This window comes from Rhinolophus hipposideros, assembly GCF_964194185.1.
Source record: "Rhinolophus hipposideros genome assembly, chromosome: 9".
Lineage (NCBI taxonomy): Eukaryota > Metazoa > Chordata > Mammalia > Chiroptera > Rhinolophidae > Rhinolophus > Rhinolophus hipposideros.
In genome coordinates, this window is record NC_138055.1 from 16,986,508 (window position 1) to 17,012,946 (window position 26,439).

The 26,439-nt window shown below is 41.3% G+C and overlaps 1 protein-coding gene across 1 annotated transcript in view; it reads left to right on the forward strand.

The window, feature by feature from the left end:
• Positions 1–26,439, forward strand: part of IGF1 (insulin like growth factor 1) — a 70,178-nt gene that overhangs the window by 32,902 nt on the left and 10,837 nt on the right. Inside the window, exon 3 of the mRNA XM_081059978.1 lies at positions 21,037–21,218. Within this exon, the coding sequence (XP_080916104.1) occupies positions 21,037–21,218 (182 nt within the window). The remainder of the gene's footprint in view (positions 1–21,036; positions 21,219–26,439) is intronic.

The window sequence follows — 26,439 nt, forward strand, 5'->3', positions numbered from 1 at the left end:
GTGTCCATCTCAAATGAGATAGTGTGTATGTAAACCACATGCCCCCCGGTTTTCCAATCTCCTTGTGTCACAATTTTACCCAGTATCTACATAAAATGGTTTGTGACTCCCCCATTTCACATTCCATGGGAAGTCCATACACTTCCCAGAAGCTCTGATGATTTGGAGCACCTTGCTTCTCCCAATTAGTCCACTCCACAGTCTGCTTCCCAACTATTTCCCACTCCCAGTTTGTCACTCTTAATGCCTGAAACTGCCATCTTCTATCACCTGCCCTCTCTCCTGTAGCTCTTCTAAAAGACGGATCAAAGGTAGGAAAAAGCGGGAGGCAAGAGAGTCATGAGAGCCTGGAATTTTGCAAGAGAAGTTGGAATGGGTGAGAATAGGGGGACCCAAGAGCTGCACTAAAGGAAGACTTGATACAATATGCTGCCTGCCTGGATAAAGGGGAAAAGGAGTAGAGAGGAGTTAACGATGATTGTAAGATTTTGAGTTTGGATACACAAGAGGCTGACGGTGCAGAGATGGGCAAGTCCAGAGGAGAATTTGGCTTTGGTTGACTGTAATTAATGGCAAAGACATTGACTTTGATGTTAGAGATACCAGACCATAATAGGGTGTTCAAAAGACAATTCTCATGGCTAATTCATGATGCCAGTCCAAAGCTCAGACCAGGGGCAGCCCAGGGAAATGAGTTTGGAAGTTTCCCTGTACTGGTGATAGCTGATGCATATCAACATTAAAATTTTAAGTTATTTTTTAAAATACAAAGAAAGAGAATTGCCATTTTGGAGTCTCACAAGGATGGAGCATCATGCAATGACATCACAAATGGGCTCCGCAAAACCTCATTTCTTTAGCCCAACAACTGAGTTTCTATTCATTATTATTTTTGTAACTAAAGTTTAGAATCACGAAACCAAAACATACTGTAGTTGGAATAAGTCTGAAAATGTTCCTGGTGCAAACGTCTCACTTACATATAGGGAAATTGATCTGCTATAAAGTATGAGTGAGCCATCCTTGCTCACTCACGCTGAATAACCTACTAGTACAATTTCTGCTCTTCCTTGCTCATTTTTTTACCAGCAGTTCAGCTACTGAAGATGTATTTTTAGACATTCTACCTACATTCAAAATGCTCCTTGCAACTGAAGTACAAACACAGGTAGTAAGGAGATAGTGTGGAATACGGAGCCAGAAGACCTGGATTTTAGTCCCAGGCAGAAAGAACTGGCTGTGTGACCTGGAAAGAGTCACTAATCCTTCAAGATCTCAGTTTCCTCATTTAACAGCAAGGGGATCGGTCTGAATTACTAGTGCTAAAGCGCCTTGTAGCTGACAGGCTCCTTGACTCTTGGCGGTGTCCACGACCTCCAACTGGATCCACGTCTTCCAGTCCCACACAAGATGGGGAGCAGGCCCATCCCAGCATTTGGGGAGGCCCATAAGGACAAGAGCTGGCCTCTCTCTGTGGGGGCTGGAGAAGCGAAGCAGCTGAAGCAACACTATCAGTTTCCTTCCCATTCAGAAGAGAACAATCGAGCTGCTCCCAGGGGACACCATTCGGAGTTTGACAGTGTGGGGTCTGTCTTATTGACTGGAATGGAGGATTACTGTCGAATACGGGTGCTTAGTGGTTGTGATTCTGAACACAGAATCAAAGATGGAAGGAAAGCCAAGAGGTCCTTAGGTCCAGTCCCCTGCCTCTACGTAAGCCTTCCAAGGCAGATGGTTGTCATCCTACATTTAAAGATCTCCAGGGCAGCTTCCCACAGTGCCCTGGGGTCCACATGTTTCCCCCTTACAATCAAGAAATTCTTCCCAATGTTTTAGTGGAAACACTTTCCATGTAGCGCAAGTCTGTTTACCCTGTTAGTCCTGGAGATGAGGTAGAATATTCTGTGTAATAATAACCCTTCTTATACCTGGCAGTGGTGATTAAGTCACCTCCTAGCCTTTTCTTTTTTGGGCTAAATCTTAACTCAATTTTTCCATCCAGTTAATCATTTTTTTTTTTTTTACTCCTATCTGGATCCTTTCCAGTTTCTCCAAATGAGTCTTAAAATAGGAGGATGAAATCTGAGTTCCCACTCTAATTAAAACCTCAGTAATGCCAAGTTTTGTGGAAGGATTACTCTAGGTTTTCATTTCATAATTCTCGACATTCGCCCGCCTCATATTACAATTTTGTTGTAGTATTTTCATGCTCACTCAGAGTCCACAGCTATTTTACTATATAGTACTTGTCTCTGCCAGTTGGAGCCCATTTTTGTCTATTTTAAACATCTTCCTGTTTTTAATGACCTCCCCCCTTTCTGAATTGTTAGAGGTCATTTAAAAGTCTAATCCTACCTACTAATGTTTGAAAATCTTTTCCAGCCTTAGTGCAATCTGAAAACATTCTAGTCTATTACTTCAGTTATTGAGGAAGGAATCTCAATTTACATCCATCCTAGAAGGGCCCGAGTATCACTCTTTCCTCCAATACCCATAAGCATGGTTTGAACATGAAAAGCAATGCAGACCACCCCTCACCACCATTCATTTATTCAACAAACATATTTTCTAATGATACAGGCACTGGGCCTAGGAACAAATCAGTTTCTCTGTCCATTCAGTAACACATCCACACAATGTCCACACATTGTATTCGTTAAGCACTTGCTCCCTGCAGACCTGTGGTGGGTGTTGGCGTTATAGCAATGAACAGGACATATAAGGCTTTTGCTTTCTTGGAGTCGACATTCCAAAGGGGTGGAAGAGGAGGGAGACAAAGTAGAAGTCAACCAATAAATAAACACTGTCATGTCACATCTTGATAAATGTTTTGGAAGAAACAATGGAATGATAGACCCCAGGGTGGCTATCTTAGATGGGGAAGACAGGCAAGACCTCCCCAAAGAGTGGGCTCTAAAAGACCTTATAGCTTAACAGGTTCCCTATCCTGAACCAATCCCCTTCAGCAAACCAACTTTCCTCAAGGTCACTTCTCGAGACCTAGAACTAGCTTTTGCTGGGATGTTAAAGGCTGATAATGTGCTATTCCTTAGTTCATTATTTACATTTCCAAAGGACTTTTTATCACTTCTTAATCAAAAGAAGTGATAAGCAGAAGGAATTTCAGGATACAGGTGCTTTAGTTCCTCAGGAAGTTAATAGACATTCCTGGAAAATGGAGCTCCAGCCAGCCATTAAGTGGGGGAAGAGTAGACTTCAGTGCCATCAGATAGATGTCTTTACAGCAGAACTTCTCACAACCTCACATAAGCTGGTGAACTTCCAAAACTGGGATAATGCTTGCAGCTATTTCCTAAGCTTTGTCATGGAACATCTTAAAGAACACTCTTGGGTAAATGCTGGGCTAGGGAGATACCTGGGATTTTTTGATGTCTTCTGACATTGGACTTGGCATTTAGGATATGATTGCAATCCCAGCAGCCAAAGTGAAGATCAGCCCTGGGTTCTTCTGAAAGGTATAACAGAAACAAGACTAGTTTCTCTGTGAGCCTGGACCTGTACTTCTCTAGTTTCCTCAGATCATGGAGTCTTTTGAGAATCTTTTGAGTGTCTGAATTTCCTCTTCCTAGAAAAATTCACAAACATACTTAATTACACATCAGGCAGAGGGTTTACAGGCCTCCTACCAAAACTCATCCATGGACTAGAGGATTTTTAAGGACCTGTTGCGGCTAGAGTTCTAATGAGTTTCTATTCTCAGATCATATTGACCTCTTGGTCCATGTTTTTGATTAGCCTATGACTTTCTTGGGACAAGACCAAGTGTTCTACCTCCACCCAAGCTTCCTGCAGCCTTGATAGAATGCTCAGTACACAAGGGGTACTGATAAGTGTCCCTGTGCCTGTTGCCACCTCCACAGAGGGTCCTGTGATGGTCGCTGCTTGAGAAAAGCCAGGGAGGATGGGGAGACCCTCAACACAGAAGTACCAGCCAATCCTGGGGATACCCACTGGGCTTCCCAATTAACAAATGGGGTCGTTTTCCCTCCGATCTTTTCCAGAAATAGATCTGTGAAGAAAGTGTGTGCTGAAATGACCTAGCGAGGCCACTGGAAGGAAGTGACTAGAAAGGGAATCATTAAAAACCCAACTTCTTCTTTAAAGGGAAATGGAAACAGGGACGTGGAGAAAAGTTATAATTGCCAAGCCAGCAGTGGCCCCTGCTTTCCTCCCCGAGCTCCCAATATGGATTTCCTGCCTGCGGGGCACCATTTGATTTAAAGCTATGGGAGCCTCACACAGAGTCTCATGAGAAGGGTTTGGAAAAGAAATAGAGCAGCATTTGCCCTCTTCCTGCCACTTCTGTGTGGAAGCAGTTGGACTAATTAACCCTGTTTCCTCAGCAGGATTGATCCTGACACTTGCTTGAGAAATGCTGGTGCTTATGTGTAGCCTGAGTGACAAATAACAAATTATGATTTTGCTTTTTGCAAAATTGAATGTCCTTTGGTTTACGTAACCACCTTGATTCTGTAGGGAACCATCAGTGGTGTATTTCCCTTTTGCTCTCCTTTGCCGTGAGTTTTGAATGATCCGTGAGAGGCTCATTTTGATGATGTGGTCCTGAAGGTGTGCCAAAAACCCACTCCACCTGTTCGGCTTCTGTGCATTGCCCTGGGAGGTTATAAAAGGTGACGGCACAGGAAAGGTAGATTTGGATCCTTGGGAAGTCTGTCTTCTGAACTAAGTGTTACAATTGTGCAGACTGGCTCAAATACCCACCTGACAATTTTGAAAGCCTAAAAATAAATTGAACCGGGTCCTTAGTAAAGGCAGCTTTCAATATCATAGGATGTCCCTGTGTTTCTAGCTTTCCACTTGGCCAGGGAGTTTGTTAAGGCTCTCATTTCTTTCCCTGTGACCTGGCTTGTTGTCTTCAGGTGCTAGCTGGAAGTCAAAATGACAGACAGTGCAAATAAAAAACGCAGGGAAGGGAAAAGGTCACCATGTGTTTTTCTGTTTTAGTTTACTTTCTTACTTCGGAGGGTATGATTTGTTTTCCTCCTTGCAATAAAATTGGTTCTACTACTAGACTAACTTATGGATACCTTTATTAGGCAATTATCAAAAGAGATAATTAATGAAAACTTTCTGTAGTTTTTAAAGTGTAAGAGGTCTTTCCCAGGACGCCAGTCCTCACTGGCCCTTTCTTCTTTGCCAGTGCTCTGCTACTTAATTATATATACACATGCTGGAACTCTATATCACACGGAGGCATTGGCAGCATCTGAGAAGTTGTCGGAAATGCAGATTCCCGGGCCCCACCTCAGACCTATTTACACAGAAGCTCTGAGGGTGGGGCTCAGCGATATTTTCACAAGCCCTTTAGGTGATACACATGCAGGCTCAAGTTTGAGAATCCCTGATAAGTAGCATTGTGTAACCACCCAACCCACGGTGCATTTGCATTAGTCTTGTTGGGCACTGGCTGCTTCAGGAACCCGCAAAGATTTATGAACCTGCAATTCACCCTTTCATGGGGATTAGAGTGGAGTTTTACCATTTGAAATCAAAGGAACTACCAGATTCAAAAGTCATTTAAACTCTCAGTTTTCTCATCTATGAAATGGGAATAATTCATTCTGCCTTGTGGGGCTATTGAAATGTCTGTAGGACAGAATGTGTATGAAAGTGATTTGTGCCACTGCCAGGCATTGTCTGAGTTATTTCTGGAGTTAGCTATTTGGAATGACAATGCCAACACACATGACCTGCAGCCTCATGGTGGGAGAGGTAAGGAGGAACCAAAGACTGCGTCTCCTGTATCCTCATCTGTATTCTGAACCCCACGTTCAGGCACATAATGGCCATTCACTCTTTGCTGAGGAATTGTAACTAACATTGGGTCAGTGTTTACTCATACATTCGTCCCAAGCACCCCGTGAGATGGGTCCTGTTGGCATTCCCCTTTTTAGAGAAGAACTGAGAGGTTAAGTAACTTACCCACAGCCGCCTAATTAGAAAGGGTGGAGTCAGCGTCTGAATTCAGGCACAGTGGCTCCGGAGTTTGCACTCTAACCACTTTGCCACACAGCCTCAGAATTAATTCATTAATGGTGATGGTCAGGATGGGGGTTGAAAGTGACATTACATGAGCACTTGCTCTGTGCCCCTTGCTGTTCCCAGCTCTTTACTCACCACGACCTGGTAGAGGTAAATACTATTATCATGCCCCTTTAACAAGAAAGGAAACGGAGACACAGAGACTGGCACTGATGTTGGGTGTTTTCTTTCTGGTGTAAAAAATTTCTTCCCATTAGTGGACTTTGCAATCCACTAATCAGTGAGCATTTATGAAGTGCCTGCTAAGTGCCCAGTGCTGTGCTTCTAGATATAAAAATAGGAGACACAGTTTCTACCCTTAAGATGCTTCAAATCAAGTCGGGGAATTGGACCAGTCCTCATAAAACAGGAAATAAAGACTAACAGTTAAGAAATAGTTTATGACGCACGAAGGAATCGTATTACACCTTCAGAGAGGTTAGTGGGCATGAAGTCCTCAGACATGAATTCTGGCGGGGCCGAAAGGCAAATTCTCTTGTTGGACTCAGATTTCAATTGTTCTGGGCAGTTGTCATTGAACTGTATCCCTGCTCTACAGTTTCCTTTAAGGTTGTCACAGTCATCAGAGTTATAAAGGGCATGGTGACATGTTACCCCATTTCTGTCTGTTCTGTTCACGTCAGATCCACAGTACTGAGAGCAGTGTCTAAACATAGTAGGTGTTCAATAAACATGTATGAATGCGTGACTACAAGCAGGAGAGCAATAATGCGGCAGAAGGAAGAAAGATGTTGTTGGACAAATTTGGGGTTGGATGGGGAAGCAGACTGTCAGGGATATTATTTTCTGAAAGAAGGGAGATGGATAGCAGATTGGGCAGGAGCCCAATTATCCATAGAGGACATGGGTTCAGAAAGAGCATGGGCACAGAGCATTTGTTACTCAGAACACAAATCCCCCCTCTCCATACAGCAGAGTGTGGTGCTGTCTTGGCTCCTTGAGCTCCCCTTGTCCCCACCCTAGAGAAGAAAATTCACAGGTACTTTGTGACTTTGAAAGTTGAGAACTAGCATCTCTTGTCATCCATTTCATTTTCCCCGGTTTTTCTTCTACTAAGCAAATCTTTGGATGCCAAGCCCAAGTCCCGGTTACACCCCATGTTTCCTTCAAAGGAAACTGCACTAGTAATTGAAAACAAAAATTGGTTCTTTTATTCTCATTCACGGGATGCAGGTAAGATTCCTGTTTGTGCTCCTTTTTGGCTGTTTCTTTTCTTATCCTGGAAGAAAATCTGGATATAATTCTCTGCTTTTGGTCTTTTAGTCTTCCCTTCTGGTCCTTATGCAAAATTGTGAGCTTTCATCAAAATAGGATTGTCTGATACTATCCTTTGACCCAGTAATTCCATTCCTGGGAATTTATTCTTATAAATGATCTCAAAGGGGTAGAAAGTTATGTGCACAACGACATGGCCAAATTAGTGAAAATCATGATAAAACTGGACATAATAACCTGAATGTCTCGTAATGGGAAAATGGTTAAAAAAAAATGGTGATGGAAGGAGAAGTGACTCTGGGTGGTGAACACCCAATGTGAGATATAGATGATGTATTACAGAATTGTACACTTGAAACCTATGTAACTTTATAAACCATTGTCACCCCAATAAATTTGTTTTTTTTAAAAAAGAAATGATGGCAGATCTACTCAACAAAATATTCTAGAGCTTTAAAATTACAATTGTGAAGATTATGTAGCAATATGGAACATGCTTGCAATATAACGTTAAGTGAAAGAAACACAACAGTCTATTAAATTTAGAATGTGACTGTAGCTCTGTCAAAATGATGTGTGCCTCTGGATGAGAATTAGAAAAAAAAAAACAACCCTAAAACAAAATGAAGGTAATGTGATTTGTTAGGATGCCAAGAATGTGGGTAAAATTTCTGTATTTCAATTTCTGCTGAAGTTGGTATAACTTTGTGCAATTCAAGGATATTGGAAACAAGACGGTCCGACTGCATGACAGAGCTGATTGCTCCTTCTGAAACTGGCAAGAATCATAGTGCACTGGGTGAGATGTGAGCATCTAATACCCAGCTTTGCCCTCTACTGCAGGATTGCACAGACTTCTCTCCCAAGGGAAAAGCCACGCATGGCTTCCTTCTGGCACTCTCTGGAAGGCCTAGGATAAAACTCTGTCTACTGCATGTGATCAAACCCCGGGGGGGGGGGGGGTGTTAAGTTACTAACCTTGCCAAACTTCAGTTTCCCAATATGTAAAATGGCTATAATAATAATAATGCCTACTCTGTGTAATTGCTGTGGGACATAAATAAGACATGAAAAGTAATATTTGCTATAGTAGCTTAATAGAAAGCACTCAACAAAGGGAAGCTATTGGTAGTGTATTATAGCAAAGCCCCCCCCCCCATTGTCCTAAATATCAAATAAATAAGATTAAATATCAAATGAACAGAAGAATGAAAAGCCCTCTTTCAATCTCAGGAGAAACTTGTGTTTAAACTTGTGTTTAAACTTGATGGAAAACTTGTGTTTAAACTCGATGGAAAAGTTTCCAATCCCATTTGATTCTATCCTTGGGTCTTATTATAGTTCCTTCTCTCTCTCTCTAGCTAATCAGTATCCTCTAGGTTTGAGTCTTCTCAAGTGTTCTTGCTGTGTGGAGGTGTCTGCATTGCTATGCTGAAGTCATGTTCAGGAGCTTAACTAGGCTCAGACCAGATAGCATGATCTGCTACTGTAGTAACCGTGACATTTGAAGAAATGCATCCTTTCAGATAGAAGGCTAAGAGAAAGAGACACTGTTGGTAATGCCACAGATGACTAACACAGATGAGGAAGTTGAGAAGGATGGGAAGCCAAGAGCCACGGCCAGGGAGAGGAATTTGGTTTGAAAGGAGAGTATTAAGACATCAACAGCCTGGAAGAGAAGTCCAGGGTGATATTTGGCCTGTTGAGTACCAGGAAAAAGATGTTACAAAAGAAGGCACAGATGTTCCGAAGAATGCAAGGCATTTATGACGGTTCATAGTCCGACTGCAGGAAGTGCCTAGCGAGGGCAGATATCAGTGGACCGTGGGGGCACTGGTTCAGGGAGAAGATGCGGGAAGACTATGACTTCATGAGTGACCTTTACCATAGTCGTATCTTGAACCAGAAGCAAAGGAAGAGGACTAGAAGTTGCTTGAGAAGAAAAATCAATAAATTAGCAAGTCTTAGAAGTAGATTAAAATGTTTCTGAAGCTACAGCTTCCCTTTGTCCTATCATTCTTTTCTTTAAAAGTCATCCTCAATGACTTGAACTCACAGGTCAGAAATGAGCATATGCGTAGCACTCTCCACATTGTCTTATCAGAACCCCTACTATGCAGAGTCAAAAAGCTTAGCTTATCTCATCCTAGCCCTATTATATGGAAGCTTCTACAAGACCCTGAGGGGTCACTTCTTCTCATCTCCTAAAGGTGCATACATGGAGTTTTCATACATATATTCATCTAACTGACATCATGGCGATTACGGAGACATACCCAATAAATCAATGGATTTAATGTTCTCCTTTCTCATGTGTGTGAGAGGCTTAGTGTGGGGTTATAAGGAATCAGGTACAGACTGGTCCTTGACTTACTACGGCTCTACTTAAAAATTTTTCAACTTTATGATAGTACCAAAGTGATACGCATTCAGTAGAAACTGTACTTTGAATTTTGAATTTTGATCTCTTCCTGGGGTTAGAGATGTGTGGTCCAATCCTCTCGTGATGTTGGGCAGCAACAGCAGCAAGCCCCAGTTCCCAGTCATCCATGAGATCACGAGGGTGAACAACTCATACTCTTTACTGTAGTAGTAAATGTACTTCCAACTTAAGATATTTTCAACTGAGGATGGGTTTATCAGAACATAACCCCATCGTTATGCAGAGGGGCATCTGTACATCCTGGAAGTCTGGGAAGAAAGAATGGAGGCTGCCCTGCCAAAACACTAGACATCAGAAGCGATCATTCAACTCCTGGTCTTGGGCCCTCACTTCCTGCTAGAGTTAGAACAGAGCTAATTATGATTAAATATTAGCATAAACAGTGCCTCCCTACAACCTTCCCAAACTCAGAACTGAGCCAAAGACAACAGACAGAAGGCAAGTGTTGAGGGAAATCAAATGTCTCACAGGTGGTTATCCTGGCCCTGAGTCCTTGCAAAAGGAGCCGCCCCAGTTCTGTGACACATTAGGGCCTCACATTGTTTGCTCCTAATGAGCCTAATTCTGCAACCATGGATAGGTTTTGTGATGGATTGAAAATGACTGCTGGGGCAACTGTCTCTAGTTCTCAGAAAGGAAATTCACGGAAGTGAGGGATTGGCTAGAAGACCAAGTGACCATTACCTCAGAGTGGGGTCCCAGAGCAATGTGCTCATTCACAGCATGCGTGAGTGTGTAAGAAAAAGTAAAAAGAAAGAAGAGTTTGATTCCTCCCGCCAACATCACAAGCTGAAAACATTTTTCTTTGCTGAATTTAGTAAAATAAATAAGAGAATCAGAGAACTTTCTTGATTGATAATAATATTTGCTAAGCAGCCATTAATGAGGTTTGGAGATGCAGGTATGCTATTGGTCCCAGATGAAATAAAGATGAGAATAGGCTTTAGCTGGGAGATAGGCTACAACTTAACCACACCTCTCTTTCTCCTTATTTATAGTTCACGTCTTCAATTCAGAAAAATAATAGTGTTTGTTTATTTGTTTTCCTTAGTGGGGGTGAGGGTTGGAATGGTGGCTAACAGACTTAGTGATTGCCAGAAAATTACTAAGAAACTTCTTCCGTTGACTTTGAGTTTGCTCTCATGTCAAAAGGTATGTGAAATTCTAAAATACAATTATTTGAGGAAAGCAATTAAAGTCTCTTGGTTATGTTTAAGCATCAAATACTAAGGGAAAGGGGAGAAGAATTAGAGCAGCAAAATTTCATAGAAAGGAAAGAAATAAAGGATGGTCTGATGAGTTCAGATTTTAACTGAAAGTTGCTGAAAAACTATTAATCACTCTCTAAATGAACCATTCAGCCTCAGCCTGCCTACCTGCTTGATATTTTGCTTGAGAACGCCTTGTACAGATTTTAACATTTTAGTAACCTTAACATTAGTTTGTTTTATCAAGAAAAAGGGAGCAGCATTTGAAAAACCAAGTTTATAATGGTCATCTTCTAATTTTGTCCTCTGGGTAGAAGTTGAGTGCCAATGGCGGAGCTGGTCACCTGCCTAGCAGTCCATTCACATTATTAGAGGTGAGATAACATATAGTCGTAGCTAGAATTTTCCAGAGAAACTATGCCTCTGTCCCCCTGGAAGGAACTGAATATTGCACAGAGGATTCATATACCATTGACAGACACCAAGGAAGCTGGTGAAATAAAATGCCCACCACGTTGAGTGCTGGGAATTTCAAGATTCTGGCCGACAATATTCACAGTCCTTAGGGCTTGTCCCTCCCTTGTCTTTGAAGATGCAGCTTTGTAAAGTGCTAAAAAGGCCTTCCCAGGGATTTCTGGCAGGATTGTTCTAACACTAATTCTCTATTCCAAGTGCCCATGGAAGTGAGGGCCATCCCTCATCCTTATTCTTCAAGGCCATTAGGACTTCAGTTTTCAAAATGTAATTTGATTCTTTCTACTGTTCCAATAGCTCCAGAAAACGACTCTCATCTTTCTCACTCTCCTTCTCACTCACGCCTATATCCTGTTTTGAGCTGGCTTGTGCAATCTCCATAGATAGTCTTATCCCCAGCCCTTATTCAAACCCACCTCCATACTGGACATATTCCTCCCTCAAACTCAACACTGATCCCTGCTTTCTTTAAATTCAGCCCATAAATCTTGTTTGCATCTAAAATTAAAGCTGACAAAGAGGCAACTCCTGGTTCTTTCATCAAACGTCTCTTCGCTATATATTTCCCTGTTATTATGGAGTAGCATTGATATGCCCTATATACATGATTGATTAAAAAGTGGGTAGCATAACCATCCAGATAATCCTTAGGGTCACATTGTTCAAAGGAGGGCTTGCCGTTATCTGGTACTTTGGTTGTCTGCATGAGAAAACTGAATCTCAGAGAGTTTGGATGACTTGTGAGCTCACACAAAGAATCTGGGGCTAGAATCCAATGTTGTTTTCAGTATACCATATTGCCTTCTTTTGATTCCCTCTCTGCATATGGCACTGTGCGAGGTGCCATAGAAACACTCCCCAGGACTTTTCAATGCAGAAACAACAGTGATGACAACACCAGCATGAAAGGGACATCACTCACAACCCAACTGGCACTGAAATACACACCATACATTTATTTATATCCTGTGATACCTTAACTATCTTCTCCCTCCCTCCTCCTTCTCTCCCTGTGTTCAGTCTGTCACTGACTCGGACTGTTTCTGCTCCGTGGTAGTGCCAAGGGCTGTGTCTGCTGCTGTGTCTGCTGCTTTCCAATACAGACCTGGATGCCTGTCCTCCAGGGCCTCCACCTCCCCACATTCTTCCTTCAGACACGCCAGACTGCCCTGGCAGCCGTCACCCCCTCACCTGCCATCCTGACCGTGTCACACCCACCCCTGGGAAAGTCTCCAGATGTGCCCTGAGCAAAACACAGAGGCCTGAGTGAGGAGACTGACAGGGAGCTGGGCCCCTGAGAAGGCAGGGCAGGTGCCAAGTTGCAAAGAAAAGAGAAATAGACTTTAGAGTGAAACTAAAAATAAGGAGAATGTGTTTTAATACCCCTTTGGCTGATTCATCTTTCTGTGGCACCAGAAAGAGGGGCGTTACCCTCTATTCATGAGTGCCTTCTGTTTGCTACACGGCCTCTCTTCCCACATCTGAAAGAGTAAACTCACAGTAACAGTGTGAGTATAGGAGATAATGCTCATGGCATAGCTACAATCTCCAGGTTGGAGCCGGACTCATCTTACAATTTCCGTCACAGTCTTTCTCAAAAACAAAGAAAAAAAAATGAGATAACTAAGGTCCACATACGCAATTCCTCAACATCCCTTCTTCTTATTTCTCTTTGTGGTCTCTTTTCATCTCATTCCGGTGTGGGTCCAAGATGGAGTAGTGATTAAGTGGGTTTGGTGACATTGTATACTTGGTTGCTGCTTATTCCCAAAGCGTGGTTGGCAGGAGAGGAAGCCTTAGTTCTCGGTCACTCCAGGGAGGATACTAAACTCTAATTCCTAGCCTACCATGAACTCCACATAGCGTGAGCTTTTGTCCTCAAGTTCCTCAGTGAGTATAAAGAATGCCAACATCTGCCAATAGCAGGAGACTAGAAGATATAAATGAAGAGAAAAGAAAGAGGTGAGGCATGAAGTGGAGACAAAGGAGAGAAATACATATGCTGCTTGAAAGTGACGGGAAACCACTTCTGACCACGTATTTTGCACATCCGGCGCCTTGCAGCATTGATTTGAAATAAGCGAATGGCTACTAACTGAAAACCCAATTATTTTAGACAGTGGATTATTTGGGAGAAATCAAAGGTAACAAGAGGTCAAGATGAGCCCTTGTGATATTGCTTTGTTTGACTTGATTGGAGAATCCATTCTCATAAAGTGTCTATTCTAGATTAAAACTATTTAGGACAGTCTATTCAACATAAAGTTTGGATATCCTTTCAAAGAACAGTTATTCATTTGTTTTAATGGAGAACAGTCCTCCTTTATCTAGAAAGGCCATCTTTTTCAACCAAACTTTGGAAAGGGTGCATTTTTAAGAGGAAGAGAGGAAGAGGCTATCTGCCCAGCTAGCTATATTAGCCAATTCAACTCCATAATAATACTAACTATAATATTTAGCATTTATTTAGAGTTTACTATGTACCAAATATTGTGCAGAATACTTTACCTCCATTCTCTCATAATCTTCACAATAATAGCACTGCGAGCTATTCTTATTATATTCATTTTACCTCAGAGGATCTAAGTCTTAGAAGATTTGGTGCCATGCCCAAGGTGAACAGTGAATAAACGGCAGAATCCAGGTCTGTCTGACTCCAAAACCTGTGCTTGTACCCATTCCACACATTGTCTCCTTCATTGGTATGACAGATGTCACAGTGAGAGCATACTCAAACCCTATCATACGTTCTAAGTAACTGCAGCTATGTAACTAGAAAGTGGTAGCTAACTTATGTAGCAGGCCCTACTGAAATAATTCAAACATAAAAATGACCTCTTGGTATTTGATTATCTTTTACCTCAAACTTTGATAAACCAAACCATTCCCTTTAGACAACATTTCTGTCCAGCAAAGCATTTCTCTTGCCAAAGTATAATTTTGTTGGCTACATCTATCTCCTCCAAGTCCTGGAAACAGACCTCAGCTAGTAAATTGTGCTGTCCTGGCAAGATGCTCATCCTCCAGGGCATTGTATCAGGCTAAAGTAATACATCACATTGTTTCCCACTCTGTCGGCCCATTTCTCCAAAGAGTCCTAAAACGGTAATGTTTCTTCTCTGAATTTCTAGTTCTCTTGTCCCTAGGCATTGCAATTTAGCTCCCTGGCCTTGGAGACGGACGCAGACAGAATAGCCCTATTTTCACACCTGCCCTTGGGTTGGAGCTTCCAAAAGAAATGAGGGTTTGAAGAAAGGGGCAGCCCCATAGAGCTCTGCTTCGTTCTTTTAGACCCAAGGGTACACAAACATTGACTTGATTGGGTAACGGGAAGACTTTGGTCTTTTGGGTTGTGAGGATTTAGCAGCTGTGATAGAGTTGCTGAGTGGTGGGGGTGGTGGCAGGTCAAACAGGGTCATGATTCCTAGAAAAGATGACTTCGTCCAATTGAGAAGTAGTGGGACCAGCGAACACTGGGAATTAAAAATTAACACAGGCCAAAGTGAAATCGATGCCTAGATTTGATAGGTTTTCAAGAAAAGTTTATGACATGCAGTTCATAGAAAAGAGGACACTTTCTCGGTGTTCACTTTTACAGATGCCAAAGGTCAATCTTACTCAGAAAAAAAAAGCTTTCTGCAGAAAAGCAGAAATGTACAGAGTCTATTAGCACTTTAGCTTTGATACTAATAGTAATAGTATACTAATAGTCATAGACAATAACTTTGATACTAATGGTAAGTCACTTAATTCCCAATATGTATTTGAGTATGTATGTGTACATATACTCATGTCATTCCAAGTGCATAATGACGTGGCAAGTTTACAGTAGTGAAAGATTCTTTCCATATCTTTACTATTCACATGACTACATATATATCAAAATGTTTTAATTCAAGTGTGACTTCCATAGAATTTTTAAAAGGTAAAATACTGACTTATCAAAAGTCTTTTAGTTAAGTGCAAATCCTATTAATTCAGAAAATATCGACCATTCAATGTAGTGTTACATCTTGGGTCTGGATAATAGTTTTATCACAATTTTATTTATATTAGGAATTCATGAAAGGAGTCCAGTTTCCCATATAAAGCTATAAAATGTGTAGAAAAGATTGAGAAGTAATCCTCCCTTTTCCACAAATGAAAATAGCCATTAAAATGCTAAAAAGGAGACAACTTTAAGGTTAGTCACATTTTACCCAATTTTTCTACTAGTATCCTATGCAATACTGTCAACTGAGTGAATTTTTATTAGATAAGCTGGTCAATGGAGTAATGTTACCCTAAGAAACTAACCATTCTGAGTTATTCTAAATTGTCGACATGTCTGGAGATTTTGATAAACAGTTAGTGTAAGAAATCTAACTTTCTGGCTTCTATAGACTTTAATTGTAATGTCTGATTGTGTAATCAATCTCAGTTAGTCAAAGTCAAATGCAAATTAATTTTTCATTAGTTAATAAACTCATAAATATTTACCATCAGACACGTAATTGTGAATTTTCTAGAGAGAGCCCTTGAAATCCAGTTTGAATTCTTACTTCTTTTTTCTTGCTTTCAAGATATGACCAACTTTAGAACTTCCTCCTGTTAGCAAGTTCTAGAGAATAGTTTTATTCCTCGGAACCCAAAGAGTCACAAGTGTAGGTCTTCAGAACTGGATACTTCCCTATTCAGAAAACGTCCGTATTTTTCATCATTTAAATACTGATTCTTCAAATCAATGCCTCCTCTGTCCAATGATAAAGTTGAAACACAAGTAGAGCATTCTCAATAAACAAAAGGAAGCGTCAAAGGAAATGAAAAATTGAGTACCATGTTCCAAGTGCATTTCTTGAAACCTATAAGAAACACAGCCTTATGTAGCACCAGTAAAGATAGTACCATTTTTTACCAGTGATGAACGACCAGAGCTCTCTGCTCTACTGTGTTTCTCAGAAAATAAGACCTAATTGGAAAATAAGCCCTAGCATGATTTTTCAGGAGGACCTCCCCTGAACATAAGCCCTAATGCATCTTTTGGAGCAAAACTTAATATAAGATCCGGTCAAATTTTCGGGGAAACACGGTAGAAGTGATGAGCCCAATTAAATCTCAGCATTACACCTTCTCCTTCAAAGATAGAGGGAAGCTAGTAGCTTGCAACCATGACAAAATGTGAGACTCAGCTAATTGGTGTGGTTTTGATGATGCCACAATTCTGCCCAAAACCCTTGTAACTAGCAAGTTTGCCCTGAAGATTATTGAATTACTCCAATGACCATGCATTATTTAAAGGGAAGTGCTATTATTATAGAAGCCAGCTGTTTAACCATTGGAATTCTGTCTGTTGGCCAACTTTCAAGACACAGCAGTGCTCTGTGACTACACATGATGTCTAGTCACAGAGGAGTCAAGGCCTCGTTTAGGTGGAAGCCAGCTTATCTGCGAAGCCATCTTTAGTCTGCATGCTCTGGAGAAAAATGACTGACAAAAATAAATATATAAATATATACAGTTTCAATGTCAAGACTTTGTCAGTAAAGCAAATTCTGTGAAGGTTTATACATTCCTGTTCACTCTAACAACTGAATGGACTGAGAGATACTTCATAACGCCGGTATGACAGAATTCTAGAACTGTACCTCGTTGTGGAAGGGACTATCCCAGTCACCTGTCTTTTGTTGTAGCATGGAGGAAGGAAACATGTTTTGAGCATCTTGGGGTGTTCACGTGATAAATAAAAATAAAAAAAAATTTTCCCCTTCTAAGTTAGAAAATATCTGAACCTCTTTCTCGAAGACAAGGTAAGTGACTTCCAACCATACTGAATAGTTGGCCTAGATGGGTTTTCCCTGCCTTTCTTCGATTGCTATAGAATCTTTGGAACAGAAAGGACCGCAATACTGATACACAGTGTTCAATACAGGAATATGATCCTGGGATCTCTGACAGGTGTCCATACAACCTTTACTTAACTGCTTCCAGCAATGGGAAGTTCAGTACGTTTAAAAGAAGTCTGTCCCATCTTTAAAACTTTTGAGTTCAAATTGTGAGAAAAAATTTTCTTATATTAAGCCACTATTTGTTTACCATTCACCTATCAGTTCTGATTCTGGCCACTGGATCAGAATTACGTAGTACCTAATGAGGAGGTTTTAAAGGCAGGATGAAACAATTTATTCTATTACATTTAAAAATTAGTCAGAATGAGAATAACTGCAATTTAGACGTCATTAAAAAAAATCCCTATTTTTCTCAAAATTGATACTGGAGCAAATTATTTTACTGCCTTTCTAGTACACCTCATTGTATCAGGTTTCTAATGTTATCCCACAGCATCAAATGTCATTATTTTGGTTCTGGAAAAAGAAGTAATGTGAGGCATTTGAAGATAAAAGACAAAACTTTGACCCTCAAATCTGGCCGTCTGATTGTTGAGAAATGATTTTTTTGTTGACTATCTTAATGTAGAACCAGAACACTTCAAAGGATTAATTAAATTTTAGAAAGCAATATGTAAACTCTTGTTATATTCATATATTCTCAATGAAGTATAATTACTCCATTGTAGACATTATGAATAGACGGAGAAAAACATCTTTCTAGGATTGTGGTGGCCATCGATAACTGGTAGTTGCAATTATGGCAAAATCCAAGTCTGTGTAACACTATTTCAACAACATTTAAAATATAGATAGATAGACATTAGGCAAACTTTCTTTATAAAGTATTATAGAAAAGTCCTAAATTTCTCTGTTCCCAAATCCATTGATCTATGGACTAAAAAAAGCACAGCTATTTTATACACTGAGCCATGTCAAACTCTGAGTTCATCTAAGAGAGGTGACAAACCAGATGCCTGGTGTGTGCTATTATTTTCTGTTGTGCTGATTGCTTTCACTCTCATAAGAGGACATAAACCTGTGGTGAGTTTCATGGCTGTTGGCAATCACCAAGAAAGGAATACGCAATACAGACAACATTTTCTGGCAACCCAAGATAATCAGTGTCGTCCCCCAGTAGCAGGCAAAGAGCTCCAATACCTATGGGGTCTAGAAGGAAGATTACTTTAGAAATATTTGAAATGGATATGCTAAATAAGTCCTGGAACCTCAAAGTCTATCCCTTTCCATCTTCCACCCAAAAGCATAAATTTTGAAATCCGTTGTTTCTGAGTTAGCCAAGTCTAGAACCACTCCTACCATCCCACTCCATATGGAAATGACTATTCCATAGGCAACAAACGCATCTCAATTACGTCCCATTAAGAAATGTATAGCTTCCACAAAGAGCCATCATCACTCATGGCAGACAACAGGGACAGTTACCTAGTCACATTCTCCTTTGTCCCCAAGAGATAAAGCAAAATTCTCTTCGTCCCCAAGAGATAAACCAAAGTATACAACAAACTACTCTCAACTGGCTGACCCCTTCAGCCTTTTGAAATATCCACTTAGCAAAAAGTATGCAGAAGTCCTTCGTAGATTACAAAGAACCATGTAAGCCCATATGTGTCTTTCCCTTACTTTACAGTTCCAGGAAAAGATTATAAAAACAAAAACAACAAAAACAATTCTTTACATTGCACAAGGGACCAGCTGAGTCTCTGCTTGCCCAGTGCCACCTGGCAAACAGAAGCAGAGTCTTCTGCACTAGTTACCTTCCAAGGACAAGTGAAAACACTACTGAGGCTCCAGTTGGGGCCAGTTGCCCGTCCCTCCCAAACCCGTCAATCATGAGGAGTCCATAGGGTTTGTGCTCAAGTGAAAGCAGCAGGACCGCCCCACCAGAGAGATCAAGAGAGATCACAAATGAACCCTCACTGAGTTACTACCCCCTACTGCCCAAACGATGACAAATAAACTTGCCTTATGGGGAGGAAGCCTCCCCAGGCTGCTGTGCCAAGCATCAGGAAAATATTTGGGTTCTTAGAGAATACCACAAATGGTTGGCCCTTCGAGCAGCAATGCGACCAAACTAGTTTGGTAGCAGGCCATGACCATGGGTCTGATCCCCAACCAGGGGGTTCAAAATATAGATGGGGATTTTGACTTTCAAACTTCATCCTAAAGAATGGTTTCATTATTATGCAAACATTAAACTGTCTTCTGTGTCAGGAATGGAGATTGAATATGTGTCAGATTGATTAATTGGATTGTTCTGGATCAATGGTTTGCAAATTTTCTTCCATGAAGCCTGGACATCAGTGGAGAAGACCCAGGCCTCCCACCTCCCGTGGGTGGTAAGGGACATGAGAGAAAGCCAACACCCAGCATCCCTGCCCTTGCCCTGGCCTGAGCAGTTTCACTTTTGTCTGTCTCATATACTAGTGTATAAGCAAGATTTGGTTTAACAGAAGTTCTACTACGACATAAAGCTTACAAAGAATTCAGGTAGATTTTAAGACCCATGTAAGCTTGTTTTGCCTTCTCTTTTAATACTAGAACCAGGAAAAGTATGTTAAAAATCAAAACCAAACCAAACCAAACCAAAACCTACTTACCAAGTAAAGAGATCCAATGGATTTGCAAATATCAAAAGAGATGTGACTTGTGGTGTTCCCTCTGGGCAGTCCAAATCACGTGAAAGACGGACACTTAGTTCATTCTGTCTCAGGCTAGTCGTTATTCAATAAGAAAATGGAATTGATGGTTTTGGACTCTCTGGGGTGATAGGAGAAAGAGCCCTATCACTCTGGTATTGTTATCAGTTCCACCTTCCAAGCTTTTGGATGCAATTAATACTAATACTGTTTCTTCATGGATCATATAAGATTCTGGAAAGAGGTGCTCAGAGGAAGCAAACCAATATTCATTTAGGAAATTCTCTATTGCAGTGATACTCTAAGCAATTTCCATACAGTAGCTCATGTACTCCTGAAATAATCCGTACAAGGAAGAGATTACTAACCCCACTTTACAGATGGGTAAACTGAGAACCAGGAAGCTTAAATGACTTGCCCAAAATTGTACAACAGGTCTCATGGCCTCTATGAGGCACTTGGGCTTTGCAGAGAGTACACCTGAATTTGAACCCTGGCTCTACCACTTACTGCACGAATTAATGACCTTGAGCAAGTCATTTCCAACTCTGAGTCTCAGTTTCCACATCAGTAAAGCAAGGAGACCTTTCTAGATTTAAAACTTCATTGATACTCAGTCTGATTTTACAGTGGAAGCATTTAAACCAAAGAGCAAATCTTTGAGCTGTCCTACATATAAAGACTACGCAGATTTTTTTAAAATCTTAAGAAACCAAATACATGACCTTATTTTAGTTCACACTCCTAGTAGCCTCTCAACTGAGCCAGTACCTAAGGAAAGGCTGGGACGGGGCATCGACAAGGTCCCTGAGTAAAGGTCGACGAGAACTTGAGAAGCATAAGCACAAATCAAGTGTGTCGTGAATGAGCTAGGGCTCCGGAGTGTGGTACAGACTCCAGGAGACATGCTGGAATCCTGAAGGATCTGTGGGGGCAGCAATGGTTGGAGAAGCTTCCACAAGAGGGTGACTTACAAACAGGTGGGCTGACTAGGTGTGGGGAGAGGAGAGTCTTCAGAGGCCCGGGAGAGCCGTTAAGATAGCGTATTCTACTCTAACGCCAGGCCACTCTGCATTTGATTTGTACAGACAAGCCCACGGGGTATGGCTCCAGCAGTCGAAGGGCGCCTCAGACAGGCATTGTGGACGAATGCTGCTTCCGGAGCTGTGATCTGAGAAGGCTGGAGATGTACTGTGCACCCCTAAAGCCTGCCAAGTCAGCCCGCTCCGTCCGTGCCCAGCGCCACACCGACATGCCCAAGGCTCAGAAGGTAAGGCAGCCGGCGTGGGATCTGGCCATCCCCAAGAGATCTGGGTCTTAGATGTGTGAGTGAGCCAAACAGTACTTATGCCCCCATAGTCTCCTGGCTTACAGGACACCCTAGATGTCCATCCTTTTGCTCACTCCACCTTGCAAAATCTCCCTTCCACTGGTCTGGGCGATCTGATAACCAGAAGACGGTGGAAAACAATGACTAAACATCGGCTTTGGGATCAGACAAAACTCAAGTCCTATGTCCGCCAATCACTAGCTGAGAGAACTTAGCAAAATCATGTAACCTCTGCGAGGCTTAGTTTCATCTATAAAACTGGGATGATGGTAATAGCTACCTCATTGGATCAATGTAAGAATTAAGTAAGTGAACGCACATACAATGCTTTTCATATACGAAACAACTGTTGGACAAGTGCTAACGTCTGTCATAATTGTAATTAAGAACAAAGCCTGTAACTTTTCAAGTCCTGGTATTCTGCAAAGGTGCAAAAACCAAAAACAAACAATCAAACAGAAAAGTCTCAAATGGGAACTATTTGAAATTCACATTCAGTGGCAAATGTAGTTAAAGAAAAAAAAAACGTTTAAAATAGAAATGTCTGTTTGGCTCAAATACCTACAAATTTCTAATGATCAAAATCTGCAGGTGTCTTTTTCTAAAAGCTAAACTTGAAACAAACCTTAGAGGTATGCCATCAAAAGTACATACATCATCTGATGCACATTAGTCACTTGACAAATTTTTGTTGAATGAGTGAATGAATGAGTGAACACATGAATATAAGTCATTAACTAAAATTTTAGTCGTTAAGGAGAAAGAATAAGAGCTGAAGAGAAGGTGAAGGAGGAAAAGAAATCAAGGGAGGTTGAGTAAGGGAAGCAAAAGCTCTCATTTAGGTCTCCTTGGAGACTCCGTTGGGGAAAAAACCAAAAGCAAAAAAGACCCTATGGTTTTAATGTCTGGAACCCACACTAGCGTTGTGCAGAAAGCCCAAGAGGTTCACAGTGACACCTTTGCTGCTTCCTGATCCTAACCTGCAGCTGAGGCTGGAGGAAGACCAGGGGGCTGAGCAGAGATGTGACCCAGGGAGCCACCTTGAGTGATGGAAAGGGACTGGGAACAACCTGGTGTACAGAGAACATAGCAGCCAATGGTCAGGGGGCAATCACCACAGAAGTTCCTTTTAGGCGACTGTGACTGGAAGTTGTGCTGGGGATGGTGAAGGCAGGTTAATTGCTTTTCTTCCCAGGTGACCAGTGCCTCTCAATTTCTGGTTGGGGAGAGGGTGGGGGTCAGAGATGAATCCCTGAGTTCTGGAAGGTCAGGTCTTGTGACTGAGGTCTAGACGCCTGTCCAGCCCCAGTGCTGTCTCCTGCACCCTATGGAGCCCGGGCATTCTGGGCTGACTCAAAGGCTCTGCCTTCCGGGACACTGAGGGAACTGCATGTTCACAATGCCATTATTTTTGTGATGTTTACAGTATCAGCCCCCATCTACCAACAAGAAAACGAAGTCTCAGAGGAGAAGGAAAGGTGGGCCAAAGAAACGCCCAGGAGGGGAACAGAAGGAGGGGACGGAAGCAAGTCAGCAGATGAAAGGAAAGAAGAAAGAGCAGAGAAGGGAGACTGGAGCTAGAAACTGAACAAAGAGACAAAAAAGGAAAATGGAGGAGAAAAGCAGACAGAGGCAAGGACGATGAGAGAGAAGCAGACAGCGATAAAGAAAAGTGGGAAATGCTATAGAGGAAATGAAGAACAGTAGACTCAGTGGAGCTAGCTAATGCATGTGACGGAAGGAAGAGAAGGAACCTGTTGTAGGATGTGGCTAATAAACATGGAGAAAATGGAAAAGAAAACTAATGCCCAAGAAAGTCCACAGACAGACAGTGACAAGAATGAAAAAAAGAACAAAAATTATAAAAGAGGCAAATAAGCCACAACATTTCCCTCTCCCCCAAAAGAAACAATTAAATAAAATAATTAAGATTTAAAAATTAAGGCTTTTAGATGCATTTTGAAATTATGTGTGAATCTGTTACAGGAGAATTGATCGTGTCTATATATGTCCAGAGTTAAATATTAGCCAAAAATTCTCAGCAAGACTGAATTGTGTTATAGAAGCTCCCAGATTTCCTTTCCTACAGAGTCATTAGAAGCTGCATTTCTTAGTCAAGTCCAGGTTCAGGCCAAAGGGCATCCAGTATTTGCCTAAAGGCCTGTGAGGCCTGTGAGGTAACATCTGAGAGGAGGTTACTGAACTTTGGGATTTTTTCTTTTTTTTTTTTTAACTTTGGAATCAGATATAAAAGATATATAAGTTTGCTAGGGCTGCCATAGCAAAGCACCACAGACTAGGTGGCTTAACCAATAGAAATTTATTTTCACATACTTCTGGAGGCTAGAAGTCCAAGATGTGGGCAGGGTCCGTTCTTTCTGTGAACTACAAGGGAAGGCTCTGTTCCAGGCCCCTTTTTGGCTTGTAATTGGCCTTTTCCTCACTGTGTCTTCACATCATCTTCCCTCTGTACAAAGCTCTGGGCCCAAAGTTCCTCTTCTTAAAAGGACACCAGTCACATTGGATTAGAATTCACCATGAAGACCTCATTGTAATTTAATATCTGGTTTGAAGACCTCATCTGCAAGCACAGTGACATTTTGAGACTCAGGGGTTAGGAGTGCAACATACGAATTTCAGGGTAGGAGGTACAAATCCCATGACAGAAGACTTCTGATGTCTGACTACTGCCTGCTGATTCCATTTCCTATAAAATTCTCTCTTGCTCTCTCTCATTCTCTCTCTCTCATTCTCTCTCTCTCATTATCTCTCTCTCATTATCTCTCTCTCTCTCTCTCTCTCTCTCTCTCTCTGTCTGTCTTTCACACACACACACACACACACACACACACACACACACGTAAATTTTTACATCTGAAATCCTATGAGTTTCTGTTCCATGGAAATACTAAGACTGCATTATGTTAGTGGTGCAAAAGGCCTCAGAAATCACTGGGTTCAATCACTTCTTTTTACAAATAAGGATACTGAGACCAGAAATGGGTAAGAAAGTGTGTGAGTTCTAAGCTGACCTCCTTCCGGCCAGCACACAGCACACATAATCAGCATGGACTAATAAGAATTCCACAGGGAAAACATGGGGTAGAAGTGGCCACATGAAGTCTCCCACTAATTTAATGTATTTACACCAGAAGGAAGGGTGAATGAGAGTAAGGACGCTGGATTTTCCTGTGGGTAAAGAAAAGCTAAGTAAAATCACAGAATATAGGTCTTAGAGATCATCTCCTTCACCTTCCTTAATTTAAACAGTAGGATCAGGTCTTCATAGATAATGAAGCAAAAAGTCTCAAGATTATCCAAATTATGAATCATCACAGCTTAGAGACGGCTAAGTGCTCAGCCAAACAAATGATGACATTTGGGTTAAGAAGAAGACTAAACCAAAAAGTAAAGCATTTCATCCAAGTAGCCTACTTTGAAGATGTTGTGGTATAAAGAACCCTCCTTTCTTCCTGGTCTTTCATGCCCCTGACATGTTTTCTACTTCAGGGCCATCCTTCCTCCATGGTTCACTAAAAACCCAGGATATATAATATGTGGCTATGCCCAAGAAGGAAAAGGTCCCACCAGAAGCATGGAGACACCCCAGGTGGGAACCTAGCCATTGCTGGTGTGGTTGCACAGTGGAGCCTGGCTTATCAGAGCAGACAAAAGCTAGGCTGGTGTCTGAGCCCCCCTGGCTTGCTACCTTATTCAGGAGATGCACAATTCTTCCACAAAGATACCCATGCTTTAGAACTGGCTTCAGGCACAGCCCAATATCTCCTGCGACAACCACCTGAGAGCAGCCAACAAACACAGATGGCTCTTCAAAGGACCAAGTTCAGCAGAAGAATGTACAGTTCATGACCTAAGGAAAGGTTCCTTAGAGGATTATCTCTTCCCTCTTTCATCAATGACTGAAAAAAATGTCAATTGTGACGCAAGGCTTTAGATAGCCCGTAACTATAACCAATGAGGAAGTTCACTCAAGAAGTAAGACAAAGACTTTCAAAGAAAAATAAAAGCAATAGAACTTTCTAATTAAAAAATGCTTCACTCCAAGACTATGGGCTAAAACCCACTTCTTTTAGGAATGGATTTTTATCAACTCTAAAGCAATCATTTTGAATGCCTCTATGTGATTCCTGAACAGTAGGAACTACATAAACAGGAAGAATCTGTTATTGTCTTTCCAGCTCCTCTTTCTAGTATCAATACTAAGCACCCAGTGACACACAGCACATAATGCTGGCTGCCTGGACAAATTGTTGATATAAACAGGTGAATAGTGGTAGAAAGACAGATTTAAAAATACATCGCACTTCTCAGATGACATGATTGCTCTCATCCTTGCATAGGATAGTGAGACGAGCAGAGAGTTAAAAAAGAACAGTAAAGGGGTTGGGTTATAGAAGTGTTGAGTGTTTGGAATTTCCTTCTCTAGCCGAAATTGAAATCATTCAAAGACCTGCTTCCACTGCTAAAGGTAGAAACTGCCTGCGGAGCTTTCTCCAAAAGATTTTCTCCGAAAATTTCTCTGAAAATAAGACCTAACCAGAAAATAAGCCCTAGCATGATTTTTCAGGATGACATCCCCTGAACATGAGCCCTACTGTGTCTTTTGGAACAAAAATTAATATAAGACGAGGTCTTATTTTTGAGGAAACACGGTATTTACCTATGAGTGCCCTCAATACTTTCCTTTCTTTTTTTGGTTTTAATTAAAGTTCATTGGGGTGACAATGGTTAGTAAAATTACATAGGATTCAGATGTATATTTCTATAATACATATATTTCTATAGAAATATACGGATGTATTATTTCTATAATATTATATATCACATTGCATGTTCACCACCAAAAGTCAGTTCTCCTTCCATCACCATGTATTTGATCCCATTTACCCTCATCTCAATGCTTTCTTAAGTAGGCAGAAGATTAATCATCATTTAAAATTCTACTGTTTCAATTGTTTCTCTTAGGGCAAATTGATGTTTGTGTGTAAAACTAATGGGAATTTGTAAAAACTCATGATCTTGAAATAATTATTGATATATATATTTTTTATTGGGCACCTACAATGTGCAAACCTCTGTACTAGGCATGAGGGAGAATTATAAAGATCAGAGAGGCTGTAATGGTGGGTTAAGAGCACAG